The sequence below is a fragment of the Protomyctophum parallelum genome (assembly GCF_964188405.1).
Source record: "Protomyctophum parallelum genome assembly, chromosome: 1".
NCBI lineage: Eukaryota > Metazoa > Chordata > Actinopteri > Myctophiformes > Myctophidae > Protomyctophum > Protomyctophum parallelum.
The window spans coordinates 38,851,072-38,865,795 of record NC_139697.1 but is presented as its reverse complement, the minus strand read 5'-3'; the positions used below and the strand labels follow the sequence as shown (position 1 = coordinate 38,865,795).

Here is a 14,724-nt window from a genome sequence, read left to right as displayed (position 1 = left end):
CCGCTGTGTGCGTGTGCGTGTCCGTGTGCGTGTGCGTGTGCGTGTGCGTGTGTGTGTGTGTGTGTGTGTGTGTGTGTGTGTGTGTGAGAGAATGCTATACACCAGTTTCAACCTATTTCATATCAAGGCCCATTATTTATTCGGCATTTGAGCCATTTTCCTCTCAGACCCAAAACTAGATCATATTTTGTTAACGATGTTATAGGATTATTCCATTCTGTATCGTACCTCTAATCTCTAATCGTGTATGCTTCTTAATGCAGATGTTTAACAAACATTGAACTCTTGAGAGTTCACTCTCAAGAGTCAAAGATCTAATGGTCTACCATTAGATCTAATAATCTAATGGTTATCAACTTTAGCTGGGGATCACCTGGAACCCCCTCAAGGACCACTGGTTGACAACCGCTGCTACCAGTGTTTGTGTGTGTGTGTGTGTGTGTGTGTGTGTGTGTGTGTGTGTGTCTGTTCCAGAGCCCTACAGCCCAGCGGTGTGGGTGATGATGTTCGTCATGTGCCTGTCGGTGGTGGCCGTCACCGTCTTCATCTTCGAGTTCTTCAGCCCCGTGGGATACAACCGCAGCCTGCAGAGCGCCAAGAGTAAGATGGAGCCAATATAGACTCACACTACGCATGTCGGAAAACACCACCAGCAGCGCATCCGTCAACACTGTCTCACTCCCTTAAGTGACCGAACGTCAACATGTTCCTTGACTTCAGGAAGTCCAATTCTCAGCGTTTCTTTGGTGATCCGTCAGAAATGGGTTAAGACGTTGTACACGCACCGTCTCAGGCGGACTTGAGCCATGGGAGGCACCGCCGAGTCGCTGTGGCGAGCTTTGCGAAGTTCACTTTGAGCCGACTCGGCACCATCCGAACTGGGGGGGGGGGGGGGGTTAACCCATTCTGACCTGAGATCAGATTCATAACGAGGTTTCCACTGGACACACACTGGTCTGATTAACCCATTCTGACCTGAGATCAGATTCTAAAAAATGTCAGTCGTTCTTCGATTTTTCAAAAAATAGCAGACCTACAAGCTCGTATCGCGCCACTCGGTGGCGCGATATGAGCTTGTAGATCTGCTATTTTTCAATAGCTAAAGCATGACATGATGCCGACACCAAAATGGGTGCCCGTTCAGAATGGGTTAAGGGGTGTAAAACATTTCTTAGGTTTCAGATGAAATTATGCAAATCGTGCCCACACACATGTTAAAGCGACGTGACCCGCTCTACCCACATCAATCAAGATGTCGCTGAGAAGAAGTCGTTTTGAGTCATGAGCAGCAGTGGGAACGAGATAGGCACAGAATCATCCGAAAGTCAAGGGTGTTCACGTTTGGTCAAAATTATTCCAAAAGGTCAAAATATGCCTTTTTGTCTGTGAGACAGCGTTGCGTCTGTCTGTCAGAACCACTACACCTGTCAGTCTGCCATGTCACGTCACCGAACACGCCTAACAGCCTCTCGATGCCTTGCATTCCTTATTTTGATGCATTTTCATCCAACTGTCAGCTTTCATCTTTCACTTACTTGGAGTGAATCCAACACTTTTTCTATAACTTCGCACGCACGCACGCACGCACGCACGCACGCACGCACGCACGCACGCACGCACGCACGCACGCACGCACACACACACACACACACACACACACACACACACACACACACACACACACACACTTAATACAGGCCAGCTGTCAGTCTTGCCATGGCTATGCGTGCAGATGATGTGCTTGGGGTGGGTTAAGGGGTGTAAAAAATTTCTCAAGTTTCAGATGAAATTATGCAAATCGTGCCCACCCACATGTTAAAGCGACGTGACCCGCTCTACCCACATCAATCAAGATGTCGCTGAGAAGAAGTCGTTTTGAGTCATGAGCGCAGCGGGAACGAGGGGATTGTGTGAGCGTTGGAACGAGGCCCTGTGCCGCCACGTCAATCAACTCACTTACTGTACTGTAGCGTAGCGCCACTAGCAGTGATCCATTTCACACACTGACACTTCACTCTTACTGTACTGTAGCGTAGCGCCACTGGCAGTGATCCACTCTTACTGTACTGTAGCGTAGCGCCACTATCAGTGGTCCATTTCACACACAGACACTCCACTCTTACTGTATACTGTACCGTAGCCGAGCGTAGCATCACTAGGGCTGTGTCACACACTGACACTCCACTCACGCTACATAGTGTCGCTGTCGGCGCAGGAACCTTGTATCTCCGTATTCCATCTTTTGAATTTTTCTTTTGTTTTTAATGTCGTCTTTGATACCACGCATGAAAGTAACGAAAACAGCATAATCTACAAAAGCTCACAATGTGTCGTGGTGCAATGCGTTAATATTGTTGTGAGCTTGTGCTGTAGATGTTCAGTTTATTAATTGTTTTGCTGCTTTTGAAAGATGATTGATTGATGACGATTGATTTTCTTTATTTAAGCGTCATGCTTCCAAGGAAGACCCAGCCCAATTGGACTTACACTTTTACTTTAATTTTAGATTAGATAATGATCAAATGAATAACCATCTAAAAACAGGAACGGAAAATACAGAAAGATTTTAAATGTGGTTTTTTTGGCCTTTGAAAGTTAAGTAAATTCTGTCTGTGAGTGAAGGCTCAAAACAGTTGCCTGAAAAGTAACTGTTTTACAAAGTTTGTACCTGAAAGTGAGGAAATGGCAGCTATAGCTCTGAGTGGCAGTGGGGTTGCAGGACGACAGGGCGAAGCGTGGCATTGATTGGCCATGACAGACAGACACACACTCTTTGATTTTGATTAGCCCATTCTGACCTGAGATCAGATTCATACGAGGTTTCCACTGGACACACACTGGTCTGATTAACCCATTCTGACCTGAGATCAGATTCTAAAAATGTCAGTCGTTCTTCGATTTTTTCAAAAATAGCAGACCTACAAGCTCATAGCGCGCCACTCGGTGGCGCGCTATGAGCTTGTAGATCTGCTATTTTTCAATAGATAAAGCATAACATGATGCTGACACCAAAATGGGTGCCCGGTCAGAATGGGTTAGTCATGTATTCCTTGTGCCAATCTGGAGAAGCATAACACTTGATTAGCCATGACAGCTGGGAACACTCCCTCTTTAATTATTATTATTCATTTATTTCTTGTGTGAAATGTTGACAATAGAATATCCTAATAAACGGGAACTTCTTGTTTATTAACCAATTTTTTAACAGGGTAACATGCATCCTTGTTAGAAAAAAACTGGAAAAAGTACTCTCATTTTTACTTAATTAAAAGTACTCTGTTACAAGTAAAGTTTTGGTATTCTGAATTGACGAGTAAAAGTACAAAAGTATTGGTATATGAAAATGTACAACATTTTTTTAAAGTAGGCTACGCAGTATGCAGAAATGTACCATTTAAAAAAAATCTAAATGATTAAACATTTAAAATAGCTGAAGTATTAAGCCTGAAGCCTGATTAACCGTCTTCCTGCCATTGCCGAAGCCCTTCGGCAATCAAAGCCTCAATTTGATAATAAACCTTGCTGCCATTGCCGTAGCCCTTCGGCAATTGCGCTTTGATAGTGCATATGATCGATCAAGCCATAATGCTACTCACGTTAGCCGGTTAGCTAGCAGTGTTGTTAGCACTGCACTGGATCGTTCATATTAGATCGCGGTCGCCATAAGAATCCATTCTATCCGTTTCTTTCAATCGCCTGTATCTCCTATTCCTTGTCCCAGATGGCATTTTTGGTCAAAACAGCGTTTCTTTGACGGCACAGAGCCGACGTTGTGGAGTGCTATATGTACCGGCATTGATTCGATCATGTAAACAAAGGTTGTCTTGGCAACGTAAAGCTGGCAGGGATAAGCTCACTTCCGGTTGAGGCAAAATGTGGCTTTTCAAAATAAGAGCTCAAATTTAAAAAATGCTGGCGTGAATTAGGTCCTAATTTCTCAATAAATGGTAGCAGTCAATGGGTTATGCATATTATGTTGTAATAATTTTGTAGTAATACAAATAGAAACTAGTAACTAACATAATTGTAGTGGAGCAAAAGTACAGTAATATTTGCCTTGATGTAGTGGAGTAGAAGTACACGTATTGAATATCGGAAAATACTCCAGTAAAGTAAAACAATACAAAATAAATAATAATAATAATAATGAGAGTAAATAATTAGAGTAAATGTACGTATAGTTACTTTCCACCGGTAAGAAATGGTGAATATCTCTAATATTTTTTGTGAATCTCTCCAGCAGGACATAATGTGCACAGCAAAAACTCTTTCAAGCGGACGCTTTTCTTGTCCTCTGTGTGTCAGTCAAACCAACTCGTCTCATTAAGCAGCCACTTCTTAGTCTGTCAATTACAGAAGTGCTCGCGACGGGGGGAATTCATGCAAAGCTCAAATTATGCAGATCAACCCTGGCCAAGTGTCTTCAAATGGGTTGAACATGACTTGGGACGTTAAAAAGCCTATCCCATGTCACATATTAGTGCACTGGCTTGCATAGATACTGGCGCGATGGCGTGTTGTGTGTACATCATTGATAGATTATTGTGCGAACCGACCCCTCCCGCTAACTCAGATCAGCTAACACACGGGGAAGCTGTCAGAACCTTCCTAAAACATCCGTTACACCACTCCACACATCTCGGACTCTTCTCAATTTACAATTTAGGCATTTAGCAGAGGCTCTTAATCCAGAGCGATTTACATTAAGCAAGAACAAAAAAGCATGGCAATACATCACATACATAAATTAGTTTTTTACGATGCAATTATAGTGCTGTCTACATCACATGCTATAAGTCTGTATAAAATGCTATCTAAGTCTATAAAAAGTGCTATCTAAGGGGCTAGGGTAAGTGCTACGGGCCATGATGGAGTCTGAAAAGGTGGGTTTTCAGACTACGGCTGAAGATTGGGAGTGAGGCTGCAGTTCTGATTGTAATGGGAAGTAAATTCCATAGTTTTGGAGCCAGAAGGGAGAAGAGTTTGGGACGTGTGGAGCGCTGTCCCGGCATTTTTAGTGAGGGTTCTTCCAGCTTCCCTGCGTTGGCTGATCTGAGTGTGCAGGAGGGTTTGTAGGGTTCAATCGTACTTGCAAGATATGGGGGAGCCATGCCTTTGGTTGATTTAAATGCCAGCATCAGAGTTTTGTATTCTGTGCGGGCAGCGACCGGGAGCCAGTGGAGGGAGCGGAGCAGGGGGGGAGACATGTGAGAATTTTGGCTGGTTGAAGACCAAGCGAGCTGCAGAATTTTGGATCAGTTGGAGAGGCTTAAGTGCACATGCCAGTAGGCCAGTAATGAGGGAGTTACAACAGTCAAGTTTTGACAAGACTGTTGTCTGGATTAGGAGCTGGGCTGACTCCTGGATGAGGAACAGTCTAATTCGTTGTATGTTATAGAGTGTGAACCTACAGGATCGATTGACAGCTGTTATGTGTGTTTTGAACAAGAGCTGACAGTCCAGGACAACACCAAGGTTCTTTGCTGTTGGGACAGACGTTACCAGGGCGTTGTCTATGGAAATAGTTAGCTCCCACATAGGGCAGGACTTTGCTGGGAAGAAGAGAAGCTCAGTCTTGTCTGTAGAGATGTCACGGTGTTACCGGTGGGCGGGCACGCCACCGAGTACATTACTTGCACACCGATAGCACCGTTTTATTATTATTTTTAATGCTAGGCTATTTATTTTCTCGTGTACCCTATAAAACCACTTCAGTTCATTTCCGTGTGGCACCCGTGTGCTTATAAGCAGGTTATCAATACTTTAGTCAGATAACAGGTTGTATTATTATTATTATTATGATGAAGAGAACAGAAGTGATCTGCAGCAGGCAGAGCGGAGCTGTCTGAAAACACACCAGCATGGTGTCAGATTTCACTTTCGCTTTGGTGACAGGTCTGAGCTGCATTCAGACTAGTGCATTGGATTTACGCTACGGTGAGTTTAGACTTCCACAGTGTTTTAGTGCTTTATTTACTCACAATAACCTGTAGCAACGGTGCGCTCTCAATTCATCCTGTAATGATTTCCTGTTAGCGTCTCGATCAACGCTGATGAAGGCTATGTGAGCTGCCTGAAACACGTGCTGCGTTGTTGGTCTCGGTGATATGACTCGTATCATATGAGGAAAATAAAATGATGAAAAGAGTTCTGCTGGATTGCTTATCTTCTAGTTGCATTGTTTGACCGTGCCTGCCTATACTGCCTAAAGCCTCGACGTAAGTAATTACTTTGGAAGTGCAAAGCGCTGTTTTAGTTTCTGTTTCTAAACTTTCTGGATCAATGCGAGGCAGGTCTATTAGGACACCTAGTGGTTGGATTCGGGGTTACCGGTTTAACCGGTGTTGAGAAGCACGGTGAAAACAGTGGGGAAATTCTAACACCGCGACATCTCTACTTGTCTGGGTTCAGCTTGAGGTTGTTGGAAGACATCCACTGTGAGATGTCAGCCAGGCATGCAGTGATGCACTCTTCCACCTGAGTGACAGAGGGGGGGAAGGATAGAAACAGTTGTGTGTCATCGACATAGCAGTGATAGGATATATTGTGATCAGAGATGATAGTGCCAAGGGATTTAGTGTACAGTGAGAAAAGGAGGGGACCAAGTACAGATCCCTGTGGGACCCCAGTTTGGACGACAGCAAACCTTTCCAAGAAACCTGGTAGGTCCAGTCGGTGAGGTAGGAGGAGAACCACTTTAGTGCAGCCGGTGGTTCACTGTGTCAAATGCTGCCGATAGGTCTAGATTCTAGAAGAATCAGGACTCCCCTTTCTGGCTCCAAAACCCAAAGCACATGCCCTAGCCTTGACGACCATGCGGTGTTATGTAAACGTCAAAATGTAATTTAGATAGCATGTTATTTAGACAGATTCTAGGTTGATTTGTTCACCTGGCTATAGTTTGTATAGTTCCAACACACATATTCTCTATTTTTATGATATCGTCATTTTTAGACTGATGATTACTGAGGCACTACACGGTCTCCATGGAAGCCATTGCTCTCTGCAATAATACAAATAAAAATACAAAAATGTGAAATATTGTTTGAAAAAGAGAAGAAAGGACCCTGCCTATGATGATGTTCACTGGTTACAAGTGTCCACAGCCCTCCTATGAGACCCAGGCAGACTAGGAAAACAAAAGTAGCATTTTATCAGAATTAGTGAGGACCAATTATATAAATTGTAATTGTATCGGGGTGTAAATTCTCTATCTGTCTCTCTCACCTGTCCTACCAGAGACCGGTGGCTCAAAGTTCACCATAGGGAAGTCCATCTGGCTGCTGTGGGCGCTGGTCTTCAACAACTCCGTTCCTGTGGAGAATCCCAGAGGAACCACCAGCAAGATCATGGTAAACCTCAGATATTTGCAGATCTGACATTTGGATTCGTATACAGTAACAATTCATCACAATTCTCATATCCCACCAGTATGTATCATACTAAGCAATATTTTGGGAGTGTCATAGGCAATTCACACTGAGACGGACTGAATCTGTTTCATTGGAACCGTTTCCGAATACGGTTGCCTGGTCCCCCGATGACCATGATTCACATCACCCGAGATTCAACAGCGCACCGGGTACACTTGCATAACACACTTTAATCCTCCTGATGACGGTGTGCTTGATGGCTGGCGCGCACGGACACTGACCATCAACTGTGCGACATTGTCTCAAATAAATCCAGACACACTGAATTGCATTGCCTCTTTGCCGTTATACTACTATACTGTCAGCCTGCCTGCTATTCACTGTGTCAGTCAGTTCTGTGCTCCAGTGTCGTGTTTGATATTAGTTTGCTATGGATTCTACTTTAGTGTTATTATTATTTTGTTTTACTTTGGAAACTATGCCAAGCAAAGCCCAAGAGCCACGTGTAATAAGATCATTGCGTACTGCGGTGCTGCGCGTATACGCAGATTCAACAGGAGACGGGCGGCGTTGAGAAATGAGCTGGTGTTACGCGTCGTGCAGCGGCTGTGTGTTTTCTTTTGTTGACGCTTGGCTTGTCGACTAGAGATTATGTCACGTTCTTTAAAAAAAACAGTCCACTTCCTTCTTTAGGTACGCATGCATTCACATTGGAACGATCCGTATCTGAATACACTTCAACGGTCCAGAGACCCTCCCCCCATGCGGTCCCGGGGACGGTTGGGCAATCCGCTCCCGGGAACGGTACGCATCATTCACACTACCACAACATCTGCCAAGTGGTCCCGAGTGCGCACCCGGGACCATAGTGTGAATCCCCTATTAATCGTCATTTAAAAAGAAACAAATACAAATGTTCTAATAATTATACATTTAATTATAATTATACATTTTTGATAGAATATTCGCCAAATGTGAAACTTTGTGGTTGATCTCACAACAGATGGGAAAAAACTAACAAACAAACAAATGAAACAAAAAGCCCCTTGAAGAAATAGTGTTTGCTGACCATGTTCCAAACTATGACGTGACCACGTTCAGATGTGGAAGATTGTCTATGAACTTTTCAAATTGCTGTTGCTGCAGTCGTTCTGGATGTGGGGGAAACGGGTGAAGAGTCAGATCTTCTGTTGTCTCGGGGTGAAGGGGTCCAGCTGGTGAAATCAACCAAAACTCCCAATTCCACCTTTCTAAGAGCCTTTCCATACCACTCGATCAATAGGTGCTGCACAAGGCCTAATGAAAGGCCAAGAGTCACTTATTTTTACGTTTCTCCTGAAGAATGAAAGAAAAACTAAAACAAATAACTTTTAGTTCCCTTTATGAGAGAGATATAGTAGGAATTCTGAGAGGCAGACAGTGACAGAAAGACATGCCACTAAAGGTTCCATTGACACGAGACTTGATTCTTCCAATGAGGCGGGTTCTTCCAATACTTTTCAATGGGAATGCAGTGGGGCTTTTTTGCGTGAATCTCTAGGTCGTCCTCAGACGAGCCCTCCATCGTTGCTTCCAGTCATCCCAGTACTCCATACATCTGGCCAGCTCGTTGGTGCTTTGCACTCCTGTGTCTTTCTTGAGTACATCCACATACGTTTATGTGGGACGTCCTCGTGACCGGTGCCCGTCGGTTGGTTCCCACAGCACTAGTATGCTGGCTGGTAGCTATTGATTTCTTTGGCAGTGTCTTGCTAGTCTCATTCTCCTGGCTGCTATTTTCTGGCTCACCCTTGGCATTCCATCATACAGATTATTTTTGGTAAAATGTGTACTCTTTCTGGTGTAGCACTCATCTAGAGACTTCTGCAGGGTTGGAACAGAACAGATTCTACCGATACATAGAAGAAGCTGAGTTTGGTTTGACGGGGAAGGTTGGAGTTCTATTGGCCATGCTGTCACACTCTGTTCAGGAGCTCCTGCATGAGCTTGTTCCATGTGATCGGGAAGCAGGCTGATGTCGTCTGTGTAGTCCAGGTCTGTAGGGACTACTGTGGGGTGTTGTCTCCACCTCCTTGGTGTTAAGAGTGAGGCCAAGATCCAGCTCCCGTCCATTGATAGCCTTCCTTAACGCATAGTCCAGGACTATGGCGAAGATGAAGGGGGCTAGGGTGTACCCTTGCAGTACCCCGTCCAAGATGTTAAACTCCTCACTGTTGTCATCTGGGGTCACCACCTTGGCCCTTGTTCCGGCATACATGATCTGATCTCTATTGTAAGTTGGTAGGGACACCTTCACACAGCATGCAACAACCCATTGAAAACCATTGGCAGAATCTGCCGCATAGACAAAATTAAAGTCCCCAACCTATTACACATTTGCACTTTTGTTCAGTTATCCAGTCAGGTCTTATCAAAATCTCCAGCTAATGGTAAGATTGGATTGCATTGCAATTTGATATATTGAATGAGGAGTAGCATATGGTCCCAGCAGTGCATCATTTACAGTGCCATACACATTGCGGAAAGATAAACGATGATACAATCATTAAAATAAGGTCGTCCTTGGGCCAAGACAAAGACCAAATTCTCCTCACTCATTTTATGTGCACAGCATGAAGCTTGCAGTCCAAAACAAGTGCATGTTTGAACCACAGCAAAGATGGCAGTAAGGAAAAAAAGGGTATTGTTACAGTATGTATGGCACTTCACGTCATGTGGTTACGACAGTAACGTAAAGGGCTGCTGCCGTAAGGCTGTGTTGTTATCGTTGCTGCTGCCTGATGCTGCTCTACACACTGAACACCGGTTTGTAATGTGGTTGCCGGTCCGCACCCAAGCTTACAGTAAAGTCGTACCTTTTCAGTTCATGTTTATAGTTATAGTTACGTTATTCTCCAATATAATGGAATTACTTAAAGTTACTAAAAAATAAATTAAGTGACCTTTGGGCGTTTGGCCCCTTCCTACATGATAACCCCCTGTACGCAACAACACCCCCCGCCTCCACGCACAGACACCGTTGCCAGCTGTACCCAATCACCTGTGTGTGTGTGTGTGTGTGTGTGTGTGTGTGTGTGTGTGTGTGTGTGTGTGTGTGTGTGTGTGTGTGTGTGTGTGTGTGTGTGTGTGTGTGTGTGTGTGTGTGTGTGTGTGTGTGTGTGTGTGTGTGTGTGCAGTATTATTTGTGAAAAGCAGAAGTAATTAGAGAATGTAGGTAATAGTTTGTATTAATATTTTGAATGACTGACTTATAGGCTAGACAGATCGCAGTATAAACAAAGTTGTCAGTTATTCCCTGCTAGCGGTATGTCCCACTGTCAACATTAGTGGTGAAAAGTAACTAAGTACATTTACTTAAAGGGAAACTTCACCCTTTTTGCCAAAAAATATATGTTAATGACGTTTAGAAGTATTTTAGAATTTAGCAGTGAGCCCAGTGTCTCTGATGTCATGGACACTGGGCACACTTACTTCCTGGACTACATGTTGTCTCAGTAAGACAGCCCTCCCCCTATCCACAAGGAGGAGCAGTGCACCAAAGCATTATGGGAATTGTAGTACCACATATTACACACATAGACTCCCAGGAAAGCGTTCTAAATCTTCTAAACGTCATTAACATTTATTTATTTTTTGAAAAAAGGAGGTATTTCAGACTTTTACTTGTAGTATTTCTATTTCAGCATTGATACTTTTACAAAATAATGTGAGTACTTTTTCCACCACTAGTCAACATTGCTCAATGTCTCATCTTAATTTGTGTCCTTGTTCATATGGGCCACTTTACTGTACTTCTTTGTGAATATCACTTTGACTGTGTGTGTGTGTGTGTGTGTGTGTGTGTGTGTGTGTGCGTGTGCGTGTGCGTGCCACTGCCCACGTGCGTTCTTTCAGGTGCTGGTGTGGGCCTTTTTCGCTGTCATCTTCCTGGCATCCTACACGGCCAACCTGGCTGCCTTCATGATCCAGGAGGAATACATAGACACTGTGTCAGGGCTGTCGGACAAAAAGGTACTGCTTGGGGCGGACGGAGGGTCGGACCAACCGTGGGTCGGACCAACTCGACCCCGGGCACTGCACTCCCTGCGGGGGTGTGGAACGTGTGTGTCGAAATTTCAAGTCGGTGGTGCAAACGGTGTACCCCAACCCACCCCCTCCCCCCCCTCTCTCTCTCCATCTCCCCATAGCCTTTACTGTCTCTTCTCTTCGTTAAACGGTGTCAGTATGTAGACCCAGCAGCAGAGCCTTGTTTGACTGGTGAATTGACACTGCAACAACTCATCACTTATCCTCCCCTTACTGCCACTTCTCTTCTTAAAACAAACAATCTGCCTCAGAGTGCACCACTCCTCATAACACAGCTTCCTCTTTGCTCCCTCTTTGCCTTGTCTCCAGTGGAAGGTCTTTGTATTCTTTCTTTTCGGTGTTGATTTTTAACAGCACATTTTGATTTAGTTTTTAGCCATAGTCTTTTGAATAAAATTCTATTTAGTTTTAGCCATCGAAATCAAGTATTTTTTTATCTCTCTATTCTGTTGCCCACATCATTGTTTGCCGGTCGCATTCCTTGTGTCTCTCTATATCATATATATATATACCGGTACGCACGCACGCACGCACACCAGGCCAGCCTATGTTAATTTTGTCTCTGTCGGGTAGAAACCCAGTGGCGTGCACAGACATTTAGAGGGGCAGGTGCTCAAGTGAAAAAAAGGGCACCTTGTGCAGCGCATTTTCGGGCGGGAACCCATTTTGGTGCTTTAGCTATTGAAAAATAGCAGATCTACAAGCTCATAGCACGCCACCGAGTGGCGCGCTACGAGCTTGTAGGTCTGCTATTTATTTTTTAATCGAAGAACCACTGACATAGAAACATAGCTTTAGATTGTGGGGGGCCTAAATAATATAGTAGAAGCGTTTTTAATCAAGATTTGATCAATGTCACCATGGTCCACACACTACAAATTAAGAAAGAAAAAAAAAGTTTTTTTTTTTTTCTTTTTTTAGAGCACATTGCCAAAAGGGCAGGGGGTGCTCTAGCACCCCCTAGTGTCTATCTGTGCACGCCACTGTAGAAACCTCATGTGTCCTGTAACTTTTCAGGATTCTAATTAAAAAGTAGCAGATCCACAAGGTCGCTTCAAGCTTCAAGCAACTCTCTCTCTCTCTCTCTCTCTCTCTCTCGCCCCATGCAGTTCCAGCAGCCTACGGAGCAGTACCCGCCCCTGCGTTTCGGGACGGTGCCAAACGGCAGCACCGAGGAGAACATCCGCTCCAACTATCCCAAGATGCACCAGTTCATGATACGCAATAACCAGAAGGGGGTCGAAGAGGCCATCGACAACCTGAAGACTGGGTGAGGAGACGAGGAGAGAAACAAACGGATATCTCCGTCTTTTTCAATCCCATCTGTTGGACCGTCCAGAATGGAGATCTCAGTCTTTTTAATTGCTTTATATTTGTTTTGAGATCGGCAAGCGACACACTACAGTCTGTAATGAACAACGTTCAAAACCGGAAGTCGGCAAAATGATCCCCCCTCCATTATAACACAGATTACGATTCTAATCAAAACACGTGTTTTTGACGGCCCATCGTGGTCCCGTCGCTAGTCGCGGTAAAATAACCCATGCCTCGTCGGCGATCGCACGGCAAATGTTTTGGTTATCCATTTGCCGTTAGTCTGTATAGGCTATCACTAACTGCCGCCGGATCCAGCGGCAGCGGGGACTTTTATTTTGAAGACTCCAAAATGTACCCCAAAATCAACCAAATAGCTTTAGGCTAAAGCTAATGTGGCAATCGTAATCGTAATGAGCCACTAACATCAACGTTCTGTTCAAACAAACCTCACGCTGGAGGTGTTTGAACTGCTTAGACGCGAGACCATTCTGAATCAATAAAAACCAAGAACACGTGTCGGCAGCGAGCGCCATTGGGAAAGAAACGCAGTAAAAGAGTTGATGGGACTCTTTCGTCCGCTCTTTCACTTGTAAACCATAATTGCTCACTCTTACCCCCACAGACAGGCCACAAACTGAAAAAAGCAGGCGCGCCAACAACGATGTTACTTTAATACTGACACTAAAACAAGCAGATTTCTATTTCCTTCATCTCTCTCTCTCTCTCTCTCTCTCTCTCTCTCTCTCGTTTCCACTTTAATTCCAATATTCCTCGACATGGTGCGTCAGTTAGCAGATGTTGTTTACCTGCTTGCAACCTGTTGGCACATATGACGAGCACTTTGCCTTAGAGGAGCTCGGCTAACCGCCTGTTGTGTTTCCCAAAAACCTCAAGATCACGGTTAGCCAAAATAAAAACATAAATACTGTACAAATAAATAAGTGCAAGAGAAAAACATTATTTTTAATAATGCATGCTATAGCAACAACAACCTGCATGCGTTCGTGCACGTGCGCCATTCGGATATCACCTCACGTCATCCTATTTTACACACACACGGTTTATTATGCACTCATGTCATCAGCAAAGTATGCCGTAAAAACACTTACGAGAGAGAGAGAGAGAGAGAGAGAGAGAGAGAGAGAGAGAGAGAGAGAGAGAGAGAGAGAGAGAGAGAGAGAGAGAGAGAGAGAGAGAGAGAGAGAGAGAGAGAGAGAGAGAGAGAGAGAGAGAGAGGAGAGAGAGGAGAAGAGAGAGAGAGAGAGGAGAGAGAGAGAGAGAGAGAGAGAGAGAGAGAGAGAGAGAGAGAGAGAGAGAGAGAGAGAGAGAGAGAGAGAGAGGAGAGAGAGAGAGAGAGAGAGAGAGGAGAGAGAGAGAGAGAGAGACAAGAGATGGAGGGTACGAGGGAGGTAAGGAGGGGTCAGGCAACAGTGTTCATATGACGCCCAATTACCGAATGTCAAGTCTCTACATTTTCTTCAGAACATGTATGATATGACACTACTGGTTTACTATGACACGATGTATTTGGCATAGGCGTCAGTGGTTCTCAAATGTTGTATTTTCAAGGACCCCCATAACTCTGAGAGTGTATAATGAAACCAAATGAAATGGATCGACCCAGTACGTAAACAAACACAAACAAAGTTGATTCAGACAATATAGAGCATCACTACAACTCATGTGGTTTTATTTCTTTATTTTATAACATTGTTAACTTCCTGTGTTAGCTAGTCATCTGCTATTTTGAACAGATTTTCTTTTTAAACATTTTGCACATTGTACATTTTGTACAACATTCTGCATAACGAGTACTTTCTACTTTTGGTACTTTAAGTACATTTTGATGCCAATACTTTATACTTTTACTCAAGTACATTTTGATTACCGTACTTTTACTTGTAACGGGTGCAGTACTTAGTTTAGACAGTTTTTGGTTTAGACTAGT

At 44.1% G+C, this 14,724-nt stretch overlaps 1 protein-coding gene across 1 annotated transcript in view; it reads left to right on the top strand.

Annotated features, from left to right (window-relative positions):
- Positions 1 to 14,724, top strand: part of LOC310869860 (glutamate receptor ionotropic, NMDA 2D-like) — a gene marked incomplete at its 5' end in the record, with an annotated part of 215,730 nt that overhangs the window by 174,948 nt on the left and 26,058 nt on the right. The window contains 4 exon segments of the mRNA XM_083780822.1: positions 475 to 600; positions 7,240 to 7,352; positions 11,268 to 11,384; positions 12,569 to 12,729. Coding sequence (XP_083636948.1) covers positions 475 to 600; positions 7,240 to 7,352; positions 11,268 to 11,384; positions 12,569 to 12,729 — 517 coding nt within the window.